This window comes from Vombatus ursinus, unplaced genomic scaffold (assembly GCF_900497805.2).
Source record: "Vombatus ursinus unplaced genomic scaffold, bare-nosed wombat genome assembly UNPS02014894.1, whole genome shotgun sequence".
Classification (NCBI taxonomy): domain Eukaryota; kingdom Metazoa; phylum Chordata; class Mammalia; order Diprotodontia; family Vombatidae; genus Vombatus; species Vombatus ursinus.
This window is the reverse complement of record NW_020954672.1, coordinates 216,258-233,642: the sequence shown is the minus strand read 5'-3', so window position 1 is coordinate 233,642 and position 17,385 is coordinate 216,258. Positions and strand designations below refer to the sequence as shown.

Here is a 17,385-nt window from a genome sequence, read left to right as displayed (position 1 = left end):
CATTTTACACATTTGAGCACCAAAAGGCCTTTATAAGATAACTTTCAGGTTTTGTTGTAATTCAAAGAAGTAAAAAAGGTTGCCAAGAAGGTGGGTGATAGCTTTTGGTTTCATAAGGGTAGAGAGCTTTTAATGTGGAAATCTCCACCACTGTAGAATGGCACACTTCTCATCTGCAAACTATAGCCCCAGTGCCTGGGGGTCCGGAGAAGTTAAGTGACTTGCCTCAGGCTCACACAGCTACCATAGAATGAATGTGCCCCATACAAGCCTGGAACAAGAGGTCTTCCTGACTCCCCTGAATGCTGCTTCTTTTGTCCCTGCTCGGGAATGGGCTGGCCTGCAGTTAAAATGAGACTTGAGAACACGGTGGCTATATGATTTGGGCCACAGCTCTATGTTGTACAATGCATACATGTTTACGGAATATGGATCTACACAAAAATATGCACGTGAAAATATGCATCCCAACACCAACTTGCCTCCCCCTCGTGGTTTCGTTTGCAGAAAGTTGCTGGGGCACGGAGATGCAGACGGACAGACAGACCCCGTGGGCGTCCGTCAGGCACGGCGCCACGTGAGCAGGGGAGCCTCCACTCCTCTAGATGTCACTGTGGCTCCGCGAGAGTTCCTGTTTCTCTGTGGTTGTAGCGCTGGGGGAGGCGAGGGTTGTAGCCGGAGGAACGATGGCTGAAGAAGAGGAGGAAGCCAAGCAGCCCGTGCAGCTCTTGCAAGTAGGGCCCGGGGGCGAAAACGCTTAGGCTGGGGTGGTTTGTTGGCAGTGATTCCGCGCGCCCAGCCATGCTGCCGGGTGGATGCGGGGTGCAGTTACTCTACAAACTCTTTCCCGAGTGGGGGGCCGTTCCTGGGGGGAAGCGTCCTGGCCCGGGATTGGGGGTGGGCTGGGCTGCGAAGCTTCCTGGGTTAGGGAGGGGGTGGAGTGGGGGTCGCGTTTATGTATTAGTAGCTGCGGCGGCCGGGGGCGGGGCGGGTTTTGCTGCCAGGATGCTCAGCAGGCACCCGGGCGCCCCCTGCTACGCCCAGGGCATTTACACTTAGTACTCTGGTGGAAGGGGCATGGTAGGGAGATTTACTAGCAAACTTTCCCTTACATTTTTCAGGCAGGGCTGTGGTTTCGTTTCTCTCCAACTCATTGGATTTCTTCTCTCCCAGAGTACAGTTTCTCCCACCTCCCCATTTTAGCAAGTCCACCTACCAAGCACTTGTTGTAAGGCTGTTTTGGCTCCCTTCCCCCATTCCCCCGCACTCCCTCTGCCTTCAGCTTTGGAGCTGGCAACAATAGAGACAGTTTTGTACTTCTCTCATGCCTCTTTTTTTTTTTTATGGGGGCGAGGGGGAGTCGTCTAGTCCTTACGTCTGAACTTTGCTGTACAGAAGTCCCTAGAACTACAAGAGGCCGAGACAACTAGCCTCCTAAGGCAGGTGCATGTGAGTTGTACCCGTTAGTTTAGTTTTGCTTTAGCGTACATTATCCATAGTGATCTGACATAATCCCTTAGGCTCAGAAACTCAGTTCCTTATGGTTTAAGGCAGTTAAAGCTTAAATGCTAGACCTACATTATAGCTCATTTCTAGTCTTTTGAAGGCATTTACTACCATATTTCTAACATTTGTGAAAATTAGCAGCTAAATCAGGTTGAAGCAGTACCAGTTGTAACCATATCTGGTTAACTTTTCCCAAGGAACTTGGTTCAACTTTATTTTTTACTTCAGAGTGATTTTAAAATATAGTGGGCAGCATGGTATAGTGAAAAGAATGTTGGTTTAGGAATCTGAGGATTTGGGTTCAAATCCAGGGTCTGCTGCTTTTTACCTGGAAGGCCTTGGATCATTTAGACCTTTTGGGCCTCACTTTTCTCTAGTTGGACCAGGTAATCTCCAAGATTCCGTCCAGGTCTAAATCTAAGATCCAAAGATCCCTGTTAATTAGGGCACCTCAGGAGGAGATAGGTTGGAGATTGGGGGTAACTGTGGTGCTCAAAGAATGCTCCTAATAATGAATTTCATTTGTACTGGATATTCCAAAGTAACCTCGTAGAGGGTAGACAGAAAAAGGGGCGTATGTAAAGCACAGAAATAGAAGGCCGATAGAAGAAGAAAGGAATAAGTTGATATATCTATCATAGGTTAGAAAGCTGGGAAAAGGTTGTTTTTGTTTTTATATACTTCTTGGGGGTGGAATGGACCCCTAGAGACTGCCTATTCTTCTTAACTGATGCCAGAAAAAATGCCCTAGTGTGTATATCACAAAAATTACGTGTTTCTGTGTGCCTCAGTTTCAGGCCCTAGCCAGAAATAGTGGAACAGGCTAGTTTGTGATTGAGGTCCCGATCCTCAAGACAATAACATATCAACAGATTATTGGTAAGGGAGAGAGAAATGTTATTTGACATTTACATATTTTTTTTTTTTTATGGAGACTGGAGCAGAGCACTCTTGAAATATGAGCCTGAAACCCCAGCTGCTTTGTGTTATGATCTATGGCACTCCGGTATCCCAGTCCTGTTGTCCTGACCCCGAAGGGTATTAGGGAGTTGATGTTTCTGAGTTAAAGATTGCTTTCTGTGACCAGCCAATCTCAGATTCCTCTGCTTTTTGTTCCTTTCAAATGATAGCACCATCCCTATACTTTTTTAGGAACTGGTGGACCAGCTCTATTCGTTTCGGGACCACTACTTTGAGACACATCCAGTTGAGTATGCTGGTCAGAAACATCAGGATGTTCGAGAAGAAATGGAGAAGACCCTACACAAGATGGAGGAAGCAGTAGGTATGGCCCTTAGGATTCAAGATAGAACACCAGTGTTCCTTGCCTAGGAAATGAGATGGCCTCTTCCTCCCTTTGTATATTCTGTAAAGGGGCCACCACTAGTTGGTCAAGCAAAACAAGTCATTCTGATAGGTATAGACCATAGCTAATGCATGTAGTTGAAAAAGCCCCATACCAAATCTCCCAAACTCTCAGCTCCTTTCACCTTAGGGTCACACCACTGTGATGTGAAATGGCTCATTTCTTGGCTAGAGTGTTTCACTAAACTGTTTGCCTTCACCTTTCCAACCTGGACATAGCTGCCAGAATACTTTTCCTATAGCAACAGATTGTTCATGCTACTCTCTTACTTAGAAACTTTCAGTGGCTCCCTATGATCTTTAGAATAAAGTCTAAACTAGGCCTTTCATGACCCTTCAAAACTTTACTAATTCAGTAAATATTTAAGTGTCCTTTGTACCAGGCAGTCTGCTAGATTCTGGGAATATGAAGACAAAAATTAAATTGTTCCTTCTCTCAAAGACCCCACCATTTAATTGGGAGGAAACAGGATCTGCTTAGAAAATTAAGTACAAAGTATGTGCAAAGTAATTTACAAGAGGAGGATATTAATAAGTAGGAGGATCAGGATAGGCTTCTTGTAGGACGTTGCATGTAAATTGAGCTTGGAAGAATCTACAATCAGTATCTCCATTTCCTCTCCTCTCTCTCTCTTTTTTTTTTTTTTAGGCAGTTGGGGTTAAGTGACTTGCCCAGGGTCACACAGTTAGTAAGTGTTAAGTCCCTCTTCTCTCTTGACTCTACAGTCTGGCTTCTGACTTTAACATTCAGTCAAAACTGCTCTTTCCAAAGTGACCAGTGATCTCTTAATTGCCAAAGCTAATGACTTTTTCTCACTTAACCATCCTTCTTCACTTCTCTGTAGACTTTGATACTACCGATCACCCTTTTCTCCTTGATGGCACTTTCTTCTCTCTAGATTTTTGGGACATTAATTTCCCTTGGTTCTTTTCCTCCCCATCTAACAGACAGCTCTTTCTCAGTCTTTGCTGGAGCTTCAGCAAGACCATGCCAGCTAACCATGAGTGTCCACCAGGGCTTTGGCCTGCCTCCTCTTTTCTTCTGCCTCTACAGTGTTTCCCTTGTTGATCTCATTAGCTCACATAGATTCAGTTATCGTCTTTGTACTGATAATTCCCAGACATACCTTTTATCTAGCCCTAACCTTTCTCTAGACCTTTAGTCTCGCATCTCCAACTATCTATTAGACATTTCAAATTGGAAGAGGGGAAGAGGCCTCTCCTCTTCTAATGTCCCTGTTACTGTTGAAGGTCCTACTATGCTTTTGGTTACCCAGGCTCAAAACCTGAAACTCTTCACTCTCTTTCATCTTCCATATCCAATCAGTTGCCAAATCTTTAGTTTTATAATATTTTTCATACATGACACCTTCTCTCTTCTGACACTACCACCACCTTGGTCCATACCCTCATCACATCACCCTTGGCCTCTTGTGATAGTCTGTAGGCTGGTTTCCTTGCCTCAAGTTTCTCCCCACTTTAGTCCATCCTCCACTCAGCTGTCGCAGTGGTCTTCCTAAAGTTTTGTACTTCCTAAAGTGAAGAGCTGACTGTACCATCCTTCTACTCAGTAAACGCTAGTGGCTCCCTGTTCCTCCAGGGTCATATTAAAAAAAAAATCTCCTATTTGAGCTTCAAGAACCCTTCACAACCTGGCCCCCTCCTACTTTTCTAGTCTTCTTACACCTTAGTCTCCTCCCCTTACCCCCCCCATGTACTCTTCAATCCAGTGACACCAACTTCCTTGCTGTTCCTCAAACAAGACGTTCCATTTCTGGACTCTGGGAATTTTCAGTGGTTGTCCTCCATTTTGCAGTTCTGTCCCTTTTCATCTCCTGGCCTTCCTGCTTCCTTCAAGTTTCAGCTAAAATTCCACCTTCTACGAGAAGCCTTTCCCAATTCCCCTTAATGCTAGTGCTTTCCCTCTGTTGATTGTCTCCAGTTTATCCTGTTTGTATGTTGTTTGCTTCTTGTCTTCCCCCATTAGACCTATGTTCTTGAGAGCAGGTACTGTTTTTTATCTTTTTTTTATATATCCAGTGCTTAGCACAGTGCCTGGCATATAGTAGATACTTAATAAATGTTTATTGCCTGACTGGCTAAAGGAAGCTAAGTATTCTGTGAGGTAGAGATAAGGAGGGAGTAAATACATTCCAGACATTGTGGGCAGTCTTGGCAAAGGCATAGAGGAGGGATGATCTGTTATGGATAGGAAACAGCCATTTTAGCCAGAGTATAGAGTGTGAAAGTGAGTCAGGTGCAGTAATCCTGGAAAAGCCACATTTTGAGGGACTTTAAATGTTAAACAGAGGATATTAGATTAGAGATAAGAGGGAGCCAAAGAGCTTCTGGAGGGACATGATCAGACCTTTGTTTTAGGAATATCAATTTGTTGGCTGTGTGAAAGAGGAATCAGAGAGGGCATAGACTAGAAGCTAGAGAACCTTATCTCCTACTATTCCCCTCTGTTTCAGCAACTAGTCTACTTATTGTCTACCAGCTAGGCCATACAGAGTCCTGTTTCTTTGCTCTTGTTTGTACCATTTTCTTTGTCTAGGATACTCTTCTTTTCATTTTTTAGGTGTTATTCTTCCTATAAGAACTAACTTCTTCCTTGAAATCTTCCCTTTTTATTTTTAAAAAATTTATTTATATAAGCATTAGCTCTCCCTATCGTAGTATCCCCTCTTCTCTATTTGAACAATAATTTTAAAACAGAACAAGAAAAATAAACCCTCATAATAAATATACATAGTTCACCAAAACAAAGTCCCACATTGGTCACGTCCAAAAGTGTGTGTCTCATTTTACATTTTGATCCATCACCTTTTTGGCAAGAGATAGGTATTTCATCTTCAGACCTATGGACTCATGATTTATCGTTGTACTGATCAGACTTCTGAAGTCTTTCAAAGTTGTTTTTCTTTATAACACTATTGCCATCACGTATGTTGTCCTCTTTGTTTTGCTCACTTCACTTAGCATTAGTTCATAGAGAGTTCATAGAGATTTCTCTGTACTTTTTGTCATTTCTCATAGCACAATATCATTCTATTCCATCAATTTATTTACTCATTACCCTATAGGAGGGCATGCTCCTAGTTTCTAGATTTTTACTGTTATGAAAAGAGTTGCTATAAATATTTTAGGTCCTTTTCCACTTTCTTTGATCTCTTTGGGGTGTAGGGCTAATAGTGGTATAGCTGGGTCAATGGGTATACATAATTTAGTTATTTTTAGGTTGTGGTTCCATATTGCTTTCCAAAATGGTTAGATCAATTCACAGTTCCACCGACAGCATACCAGTGTGTCTGTTTTCCTGTAACCTTTCCCATATTTATTATTTTCTTCTTTGTCGTATTTGCTATTTTGATGGGTGCAAGGTAGAACTTCAGAGTTGCTTTAATTTTCATTTTTTTGAATGGTTAGTGATTTGGAATGTATTTTTCATATGGTTGTTGATAGCTTGGATTCTTTTTTTTTTTCTTAATTTTCAGTTTCAAGTTATTTCTCTCTCTCCACCCCCTCCCTCACCCATTGAGAAGGCAAGAAATTATGATACCCATTAATTGTATGAAATCAAGCAAAATATATTTCCATATTAGCTATGTTCCCCAACCTACCCCCCCAACCAAAAAAAAAAAAAAAGGACAAGGAAAATAAAGGAAATAAAAATATGTTTCAGTCTGCACTTTGAGTCCATCAGTTCTCTCTCTGGTGGTGGATAGCATTTCTCATCATTATTCTTTTGGAATTCTGGTAGAACATTGTATTGAACAGAATTACTAAATCTTTCAGTCTGTTGTACTAGTTCTGCTCACTTCACTTTACGTCGGTTCGTATGTCTTACCACATTCCTCTGAAATTATCCCCTTCGTCATTTTTTTCGGCACAGTAGGATCATAACTTGTTCAGTCATTCCCCAATTCATGAGCATCCCCTCAGTTTCCAATTTTTGCCACCCCAAAGAGGGCTATTATAAATATTTTTGTATATATGGGTACTTGATCTCCTTCTCATGTAGACCTGGTAACTGTATGACTAAGTCAAAGGGTATGCACAGTTTTGTTGCCCTTTGGGCATATTTCCAAATTATTTTCCAGAATGGTTAGACTAGTTCACAGCTCTAACCAACAATGATGGCTTGGATAACTGAAATTTTTCCTCAGCTTTCTGCCTCCGTCCAGCGAACTCCTGTAGCTCTTGGTTATTTGTATCATTCATTTGATATTTTGCACGTGATGCTTTATACTGATGTTTGTCTTTTTTATGTACATGAGCTATTTTTATGTGCACTTCCCAGGTAACCTATAAGTCTTTAGGACAAGGACCATGTCTTAACATGTAATGATTTATGACCCCAGCACTTTGTATAGTGTTTTACACTTAGTAGAAAATCAATACTTTTGTTGATGATAATTTTCTCCAAGTCTTCCCACTGGTGGAGCTATTCCCTGGGGGAAAGATCCATTTTTAATATTGTCTCAGATTTCAATTTCTTTTACCTTTTCCTCTTTCATAGGCTTTTCCCAAGAAAAGGCCTGGGTTCTTATGCTGACAGGGAAGGCTCTGAATGTGACTCCAGACTATAGTCCTCAGGCTGAGGAGCTTTTGTCGAAGGCTGTGAAGTTGGAGCCTGAGCTGGTGGAAGCCTGGAACCAGCTGGGTGAGGTGTACTGGAAGAAAGGGGATGTTGCAGCTGCACACACCTGCTTCTCTGGAGCCCTCTCCCATGTGAGCTTCCTGCTATATTTACAGGAATCACATATGGAAAGGATGAAATTCCTCTGTTGTCTGGGAATTCCCCCCAGTGCATGAAAGCCAGGTTGAAACTAAACCAGAATTAGAAGACTAGAAACAGGAATTGGGGAACAAACCTGGAAGAGGGAATGAGGGACAAAGGACTAAGAAAGGGAGAAGGTAATGGATTTGGGTGAGGGACAGCCAGGAATGAAAACGGTTAAATGTAAAACTGGTATAGGGGGATGGGAACAAGGAGTGATAAAAATGAGACTAAGATTAGAAATGAGAGTGATGAGAAGATGGGCTTAGGGAATGTGTTTTTTGAGAAGGAGATGGGGTCAGGAGAGTTCCAGGGAGTTGACTGTATCTCCTTTTTATTTGTAGTACAAGAACAAAGTCTCTCTGCAGAATTTGTCAATGGTGCTTCGTCAGCTGCGGGCTGAGACTGGTGAGGAACACTCCCGCCATGTCATGGACAGTGTCCGGCAGGCCAAATTAGCTGTGCAGATGGATGTTCATGATGGACGTTCGTGGTGTGAGTTCTTTCCTAGAGGATTCCGTGTCTTTTATTTTGGGATTGGTAGATTTTTCTTTCAATAAATCTGGGTGACCCCCCCATTGTATTTTTGTGAGAAGGGAACTATGCTATTTCAGTACACGTAACGGTTGAGTCAGAACTGTTCCCGCAGTCTTTTCCTCGGGTCTGGAGTTAAGCAAACTTTGTTTTATTAGCTTCTAGTCCAGGGCTTTCTAAACTTTTTTGAGTCATTGAACCTTTGGTTGTCTGGGGAAACCTGTGGACCTCTTCTCAGAACAATGTTTTTAAAAACAAATTACCTAGAATTGCAAAGGAAACCAATTGTATTGAAATACAGTTACCAAAATATTTTTAAAAACCAAGTTGATAGACCCTAGGATAAGAACTCCTGTTGTAAGGCTTTCTAAAATGAGACACAATCACCCTAGACATGGGACCTGTGGGATGAAATGGAAGGGTCTAGTGCTGATTATGGATAACGTGGGTTTGTGCTACTAATTTAACTGCTTTTGCGTTTCTTATTCAGATATCCTAGGGAATGCATACCTCTCCCTCTTCTTCAACGCAGGCCAGAACCCTAAGATTTCCCAACAAGCTCTTAGTGCTTATGCCCAAGCAGTGAGTATTAATGGTCACCTGGGACAGATGGGGATGGGATAGCAACAGATTCCTAATACAAATGATGGTGGCCTTTTAATAAATAACATGAGAGACATTTACCGTCACTTCACAGGTTTGGGTTTACAACGTTAGTCATTAAGAATTGTTTAATTTCTTTATATGCACGTGCCTGGGATACAGGGAACTATCATCAGCTGAATGGCATGAGACAATTGGCCAAACTTCCCATAGGCTTGTTAACTGAATCAAATAATGTAGCATATACTGACATCAGTTTCTGTTCTTTCTGTAGAAATTTAACTGTATTACCTTATAGTAATTGCTTACTTCTTAATAATCAGTTACTAACATTTCAATACACATTTTAAAATACTAAAAATAGCAGTGTATATGTGTCTGATTGAATTTAAGCTAATGATGTATGTGTTTGTAATTTAGTAATCTACTCCTGGAATTCTTCCAGGTTTAAGTGGAAAAACTTTAAATTCACCCTGAATCCTTTCTTTGTGTTGAATGCCTGGTAGGACATAGTTCCTAGTTTCAGAATCACTTTTCCCCTTAAAAAACTACTGCAAATAGATACCTTCCTTCCATCCTCTAACTACTTGCTCAGAACTTCTTAGAAAGCATTAATTTGCCGTTATTACTCCCTATTTAAGTCTCAGAGCCTCTTTGCTACTCTGCATCTTTTTCTTTGCACAGAGAGACTACTTTCAGCATCATATTTTTTGTATTACACAGCTTTGCTTCTGTTAGTGAAAGAAAATTATAGCTACCTTGTGCCCATTTGTTAGCTCTGCAATTATACTTTTCCAGTACCTTTGTCCTGATAAATACTTTACTGTTCAAAGAATAGATACCTTTATTGGGGTAATAGTAGGTTTCCAGCAGGTTTCATAATCTGCTGTGCCAGAGACTTGCTTCTAATTCATGAAAGATCATTTTTTCTTCTTCCCCTTTCAGAACCTAGATTTTAAAACATTTAAAAAACATTAACATATACACATGTAGGTTTATACACATACATGTATGCATATATGCATACGTGTATATATACATGCATCCATGTCCACATATGTGTTATGTATGTAAGATTTCCTTATTGTGTGCTTGGCCTGTGTGTTCTCCTGGGAGAATACATCCTTGTATTTCCATTTCATCTATTACAGCTAGTTTCAGGCATCAGGTTTGGAGATTGAGTATGATTTTTAATCTGACTTTTAATAAAGTTGGGAAAGAGAAACATCTTTCTGGATGTGTCCGTTGTTACTTCAGTTAGAGGAAATGAGTTAGGATGAGGTATATTTTTTCCATCTTAACCACAAATACTGTGAAATTCATTGGTTGTTAGTAAATTGTTGACGTTTCACTCTCTGTCATTGTTCCCTGTACTAGTACGATATGCAGCCTTGTTTATCCCTTTGCTCTCTATTGCATTTTGCTTTTAAAGTTAAAACTGAGTTGTATACTTTCTCCCTTTCTACCTTTTGCTTTGAGAACTATAATCAAATCGATACTACCCTTGTCCCTGGAAAGGGCATGTCACTGGACTGTTTTATTGTTCCACTTATCATCTGTGTGACTTCCTAGTCCCAAGCACCACTTCCTTTTACTCTCTTTGAGGGTAAGGACTGTCTCTGTTTGCATTTGTGTCCCCAGGGCTTAGTACAATGCATGTATAGCTTTAATAAATACTTTTTCTTTCATTCACTCAAAATGCTTTCATATTTATTAATTTTATTCTTATAGCATTCTATTGGTTAATTATAATAATATTTTGAAAACATAATGAAATAGTAACATAGATAAGTAAATCACAAGTTTTAATTGAATTTATCTGGTTCATTATGAGGCTTCAGTATCTGGGTATTCATCTGCTCGCTTTGGTAGAGCTGGTAGCCACTGTATCTATAGCAGAAACAGCCGCATAACAGAAGGTAGATAAGGGCACTCTTTGTCATGGAGGGAAATCTTGAAAGCTTCTGTGAGGCTCCAAGTCATGTTTAGAGTGACCATTCTCATATCTGAAACAGAACTCATTGATGAATGATGGCTTTTTTTTTTTTAATAATGTATCTCACTGTAGGAAAAAGTGGACAGGACTGCCTCCAGCAATCCAGATCTCCACCTGAACAGGGCCACGGTAGGACAATTTATAACTCATACAAGTGGTAATGTATTAAGCCTTAATTTGTGAATATAGCTGAGTAGGATTATAGCAAAGCTTGGCACATTCATCTAGAGGAAATGCAAAGTTTTTTTTTTGGGGGGGTGGGGGAGTGGGTCAGCCCTACTTCATATGATAACACATAGGCACACTAGAGGGAAAGAGGAGGGAATGAAGAAGTGGGAGGTACTGAGGGGAAATGATGCAGTTGGAAAAGGGAAGAAGTTTGGAAAGATTTGTGTTCATCTAGTTAATAGCATATAAATAAAATACCAAAATAAATGTATGTAAAGAATTTTTCAAACTTCAAAGTGCTATACAGAGGTTAGTTAATATTATTGTTTGGTGCAAATATCATGGGGAGAGAATCTTGATCAATTCTTTATATGCAGCTATATAAATATGAAGAAAATTATGAGGAGGCCCTGGAAGGCTTCTCTAGAGCTGCAGTGCTGGACCCGGCCTGGCCAGAGCCTCAGCAACGAGAGCAACAGCTCCTGGAATTCCTAGATAGATTGACCAGCCTCCTTGATAGCAAGGTATGGTAGCCTGGATGAACTGATTCTCGTCCTCTTTTTCATGGTAGGTTATTAGGATTGGGATTAGGCAGTGTGGATGGCAACCTAGGTAGAGGTGAGACTGAGGTGGGGACGGTGGAGCTTAGGGAGAGGGGCTGGACTTTTGACACCTGTTTTCTTTATCTTCATTATCTCTAGGGTAAGGTGAAGGCCAAGAAGTTGCAGAGCATGCTGGGAAGTCTTCGCCCAGCCCAGTTGGGCCCCTGTGGGGATGGGCGATATCAGGCAGCCTCTGGGCAGAAGATGGCACTGGAACTAAAGCCACTGAGTACATTGCAACCTGGCATAAACAGTGGTACTGTGGTGTTGGGCAAGGTTTTGTTCAGTCTTACCACAGAGGAGAAGGTACCCTTGTGAGTATCTTTACTAATCCGGTGTTCTGCTTGGATTTTCTCTGGCAACTGCGGTCTTACTTGATTACCCTCCCTAGTCTTAGTGGCTTTCCTTCGCTGACTGTCCCAAGAGTGGTCATTGCATGAAAAAACAAGTCTTTCCCTTGGCCTCAGAGGGGTGCCCTGTTAAATCTGTGATGATCTTCTTCCCTGAGCTTTTGCTTTGTCCTCTTTGGTAGGTAGGTCTTATTAACCTGGGTCTTAAGTAAGGGAAGGTATTGCAGGTAGCTTTAAGGTGAGGTTTAAATGAAGGGAGGAAAGTAGCTTGGTTGGGGAGGTTAAAAAGAGTTGGATTAAAAACATGTTGGATTAAAAAGAGAAGGAAAGCTGTAAAGAAAAGAGCCAATTAAATAAAATGGTAATTATGAGAAGTAAATGTGGGAGATGCTGTGGCATAGTAGTAGATAGAGAGCTAGCCTTACGGTTGGGAAGAATTAGATTGAAGTTGTGACATTTTAATTGTGTGACCTTGCAACTTTCTAAGACTACAGATTTCAGATGAGTTGCCTATCTGCATTGGTGAAGGGATTTTTTTCCGTTCTGGGAGTTTCTTACACTGTTGAAAACAGGTTATCCTTGCCTTCAACCTCTTATTCCTCCCCCCCCCAAAAGCACAGGGGATAAAGGAAGGCAGGCTAGTGGGGTGCTTTGTCAATTCAAATTTTATGTGGAGAGCTGCAGGGAGTTAGAAAGATTGAAGGAAGATGTAACCATAATTAAAATGACAAACAAGAAACTTGGTTTCAGCCACAACAATTTGGTTGATGTTTAATCATCATTAATATTTGTTGAGGGTCCCTTGGATACATGGGGTGGTCTAAAGTATTTTGGGAAAGATACATAATGGTAATTCATACCTCGTGGCCCTGCCTTCTTGGGGCTTATAATGAGAGAATAATAGACACATAGAACTGGTTTTAAAAGTTTATTTTTCTAGTTTTTCTTCTTAAACCCTTGCTTTTGGTTTTCTCTTTTGCCAACACTCTTCCATCTTTATTTCTTACGCTTGGCAGCACATTTGGCCTGGTGGATTCTGAGGGGCCCTGTTTTGCAGTGACAGTGTATAATATGGTACAGAGTTGGGGTGTGCTCATTGGTGACTCTGTGGCTATCCCTGAGCCCCATCTCCGGTGCCATCAAATCCAGCATAAAGGAAAGGTGGGTGATGGGTCCCAGATCCTCTCTTCTAACTTCTTTGTTTGAACCAAATCTGAAAACAGGGAGCCCAAACCTTATCAGGACCTCGGATGTCCTGTTCCAAACCTGCAGTGGGACAATGGCTCTTTGATAGAAATGCCTCAACTTGTTTAAAGCTAAGTGAATCTGTGGGTCAACTTTCAGTGAATCTGTGGGTGATTCTGAGGTACAGTGAGTTAATGTGCTTTATTATAATTAGAAAAATTACTATAAATTATTTTTTTCTACTATTCTTGATTTCCTTAAAAAAAAATCTTATCCTTTCAGTACTCATGGTGGTCATTTTCCTCCTATTCCAAACATTTCTCTTGTGTCTTGTTTGAGAGCATTGGGGAAATGCAGAATTCTCTCAGAATCCCTCTTGATTTTTTCATCAGTGTCCCAAACCCTTATTCTCTCTGGTAAGGCTAACAGTTATTCTCTATTTATGCTCAGTTCCCATTGTGGCCCTGCCTGGGATAATCTGAGATGGAGTAGAGGTGAATGAATATTGAGTGGGAGGAGGAGTAGGAGGGGAGGGTGGGATCCATTCTGGAATGTCTTTCCACCTAGGAGCCCCACTAATCTTTTCTGTCTCTTGTTTCTTCCAGAACTACTCCTTTTCCTGTATTCGTGTGGAGACACCCCTTTTGTTGGTGGTGAATGGGAAGCCACAAGGCTCCAGCAGCCAGGCTGCTTCCACTGTGGCATATCGACCACAGAGTGAATGACTCTCAGACTCACATCCTAAAGAAGTGGGAATGTGGAGAGATGTTCCAGGGAATGAAGAGGCTGGATTACTCTTACCCAGTGACTCAGAGGGGTGGGCATGTGTTTGGGTTGGATTTTTCCTTCTTTTGCCTTATTACATAACCTAGCTTCCCTTCCTCCAATCCTTCTGTTACCCTGTCTCAGCCCCTTTCAGTACCTGCCCCCTTGCCTGGGGTACCACCTGTTACTTTCACAGATCCCTATATTTTGGGCTGAGATCATTGGATAGGTATGAGTGCTGGGGCTGGGCTATGGGGGCTGGGTCCCCAAGGTTTCTATTCGTGAATCCTCCTGAGCCACATGTGTATGTATATTAGTTCAATATTTATTGCTAGGGGAAGGGATGAAAATTTTTTATAGTTTGTTTTTTGACAATGCTTTTTTTATTTTTTATTTTAAGTCAAGGCCTTGCCCTTTCTGTGAAGCTGGGGGCATCAATTAAATTCATTTGGAAAAACAAAACCAAACCCACCTGTAGTTTGTTTAGTTTTATTTTTCTCCTTTTTCCTGGTCCCACACTAGTTGACACAATGTCACTTTAGACTATGAGTAGGGGGACGAGTGGAGAGTATTAAGGCTTGCCTGGCTGCTTTTGTGGGTTCAGAATACCTCCAGGCCCCAATATTCCCAAACATACCTTCCTAAGTAACACAGGACTTCTCAGTTACCGTAACCACCTTTCAGTGTTATCTCCTGCTGCTTTTCAGGCCTCTAGTCTTTGGGAATCTTTGTGTTTCCCTGTCACCATCATATTCAGAATTCCCTTGTAGACACAGAATTAAATGTGGAACAAACATTTAACACGAAAGAGATACAAGAGAAACAAAAGAGCTTTTGATTTCTTTAGAGCCCATTGCCTAGTTTTCTTTAGGCTGTGTGTTGATTGGTAGGTTTGCTCTTGTCCCAGGAGGGAAAGTAGTCCTACTTAGTGTTCCCACACCTCTTCTATGTTTCCTTTTTCTTTGCTGATCTAGGGAGTTTTCCAGATTTGAAAATTCTACATAGGGAAGTAAGTGCATGAGGTCTTTGGGACCTCTTAATGGGGACAGAGGGAGGGTTAGGAGGAAGATGGGGAAGAGACTTTTGAATCCTGTGAAGAAATCAATAAATGATAGGTCCTCGCTATGTAACAGCCTACTGGTGTCTCCACTGACCCACCTTTGGTAGATTGTGGAAAATGCTGTGGGAGGAACTGACATTTTGATGTTCTTTAAGCTTACTGGAATCTTCTGGTTCTAAATATGTTGATTCTGTCTTGCTTTTTTCAACTAATATTCTCAACTCTAGATATGTCGTGTCCCTTCTTATTCTGAGAAATATCCAGGAAAGGCAATGTTATATCTTTTTTAAGTCACCTGTAAAGTGTCCTACCTTTTAGAAAGTTCTAGTTCTCTAATCTAAATCCTGTCTGTTGCACTTTGTCTATTTCCACACATTCATATGGAAGCAGCAAGGTGTAAAATATGTTTATACATGAAGGGACCTAGCTACTTTGTAGGGCAAAATTATTTTATAAAATTTTCAATTTACATACAAAGTCTTTAGGTGAAGAGGATTGATAATCGAGGGTTTTTTTTTTTTTGGTTTTTTTTTTTTTTAAAACAAGGGTTAGATTTCTAGGTAGGATGGCACAAGTTGATTGGTGGTACTATAGAAACAAAGCAGCTTCAGAACCCATTTCCAGGTTACTATCTTCACAATTAAGTGGGATGGGAGGTGAGTAGTTGCCACTCTGGCATCTGGATTAGGCTTGTGGAGCAATTGCAGCCTCTAGACTGTCCAGAGAGATGTTATAGGGTCCCAGGTGATAGCTATACCTCTATGAGATAATCAACAATATTTATTAAGCACTTACTGTGTGCCAGTATACTTGGTGCTGGGTATACAAAGACAGAAATGAGATGGCTCATGCCCTCAAAAAGCCTACATTACAATGGAGGAGAACAACATGTTGAGATATATATATAATATATATATATTATATATATATATATGTATACACACATACACATACACATACACATACATATACAAAATAAATACAAGGTAAGTTTGTGTAAGTGAGGGCACTTGCTCCCAGCTGGAGGATCAGGGAGATAGTGGTGCTTGAGCTGAATCTTGAAGGAAAGTGGAAATTCTGAGAGGTTGAAGAGAAGAGGGAGTGCATCCTAGGTGAGGGGGACAGCCAGTACAAAAGCACAGACATGCTATGGAGTGTTGTTTATGAGGACCAGCAAGAAGGCCAGTTTTGGGGGACTCCAGAATTTGGGAAAGGGAGTCATATCATAACATTGGAAATGGGGTTGGGGCCAGGTTGGGGGAGACTTTAAAAGTCCACCAGAGGAGCCTACATTTGATTGTAAAGGCCATAGTGAACCATTGCAGTTTGTTGATTAGTCAAGTCATACAGTCAGTCCCTTTCCTGTCTATCACTGATTGTGCCTTACTGAGTCTCAGACTTGGATAAGTCATCATTCACTGCTTTCCCTCCTCCATGCTTGCTGCTGAGGGAAGGTGGAGAAAATCACACAACTCTACTGACTGGGTCCACTACAAATTTATGTAGGCCTTCACTTCCATTCCCTTCCACTCATCACGGTGGCTCTTGGAAACCTTTTCATCCTTCCTCAAACCTCCAATGGCTGTTTCTCTCCTCTTCTGCCCCCCAGCTGGGAACCTTGTCTCATATTTTACTGAAGAAATTGAGGCTGTTCCTCAGTGTCCCTCTACTCATTACCCAGATGCCTTCTGCCACTATATCCTTCACCCCTATCTCACATGAAGAGGTGGCTTTTCTTGTCAAGGCCAACCCCTTTTCTTACACAAATAATCCTATTCTATCCCACCTTGTCCAGCAAAAAAACCCGCCCAAACCCAAAAAGCTATTATCCCCATTGTCTCTTACCAGCAATCTTTCACTGACCACAGGCTGTTTCTATTTTGTCCACAAACATGTCCACGTCTCCCCTATCCTCAAAAAAATTTGATCCAACTATCTGTTCCATATCTCCTGCCCTTTTTGACTAAACTTGAGAAGGTCATTTATAGTAGGTATTTCTACTTCTCTCGCTCTGCTTATCTGGCTTCTGACCTCATCTTTCAACTGAAAATACTCTCTCCAAAGTTACCAATGATCTTATCTTTATCCTTCTTGACCTCTCTGCAGCATTTGGCACTGCTGATCACCCTTTTCTCCTTGATACTCTCTTTTCTCTAGGTTTTCAAGATACTATTCAATCCTGGTTCTCTTTCCTATCTGATAGCTCCTCAGTTTTCTTTTCTGGATCTTTATTGAGGTCATGACCATTAATGCATGTCGCACAAGGTTCTGTCCTGGACCTTTGTCTCTGTATATACTATTTAATTTGTTGAGTCCCTGTGGGTTCAATTAGCATCTCTATGCTGATGATTCTTTTTTTTAAAAAATATTTTATTAATTTATTTTTAGTTTTCAACAATCACTTTCATATGCTTTTGAGTTTTAAATTTTCCTCCCTTTCTCTCCCCCCTTCCCTCCCCAAGACGGTG

At 41.2% G+C, this 17,385-nt stretch overlaps 1 protein-coding gene across 1 annotated transcript; it reads left to right on the top strand.

The window, feature by feature from the left end:
• The first annotated feature begins 655 nt into the window (after positions 1-655).
• Positions 656-14,889, top strand: TTC5 (tetratricopeptide repeat domain 5). The gene is made up of 10 exons (XM_027843203.1): positions 656-734; positions 2,659-2,791; positions 7,394-7,605; positions 7,999-8,149; positions 8,679-8,770; positions 10,860-10,916; positions 11,333-11,479; positions 11,657-11,871; positions 12,924-13,068; positions 13,698-14,889. The coding sequence occupies exons 1-10, from the start codon at positions 687-689 to the stop codon at positions 13,815-13,817; spliced, it is 1,320 nt and encodes a 439-aa protein (XP_027699004.1). The 5' UTR covers positions 656-686; the 3' UTR covers positions 13,818-14,889.
• Positions 14,890-17,385: the final 2,496 nt, after the last annotated feature.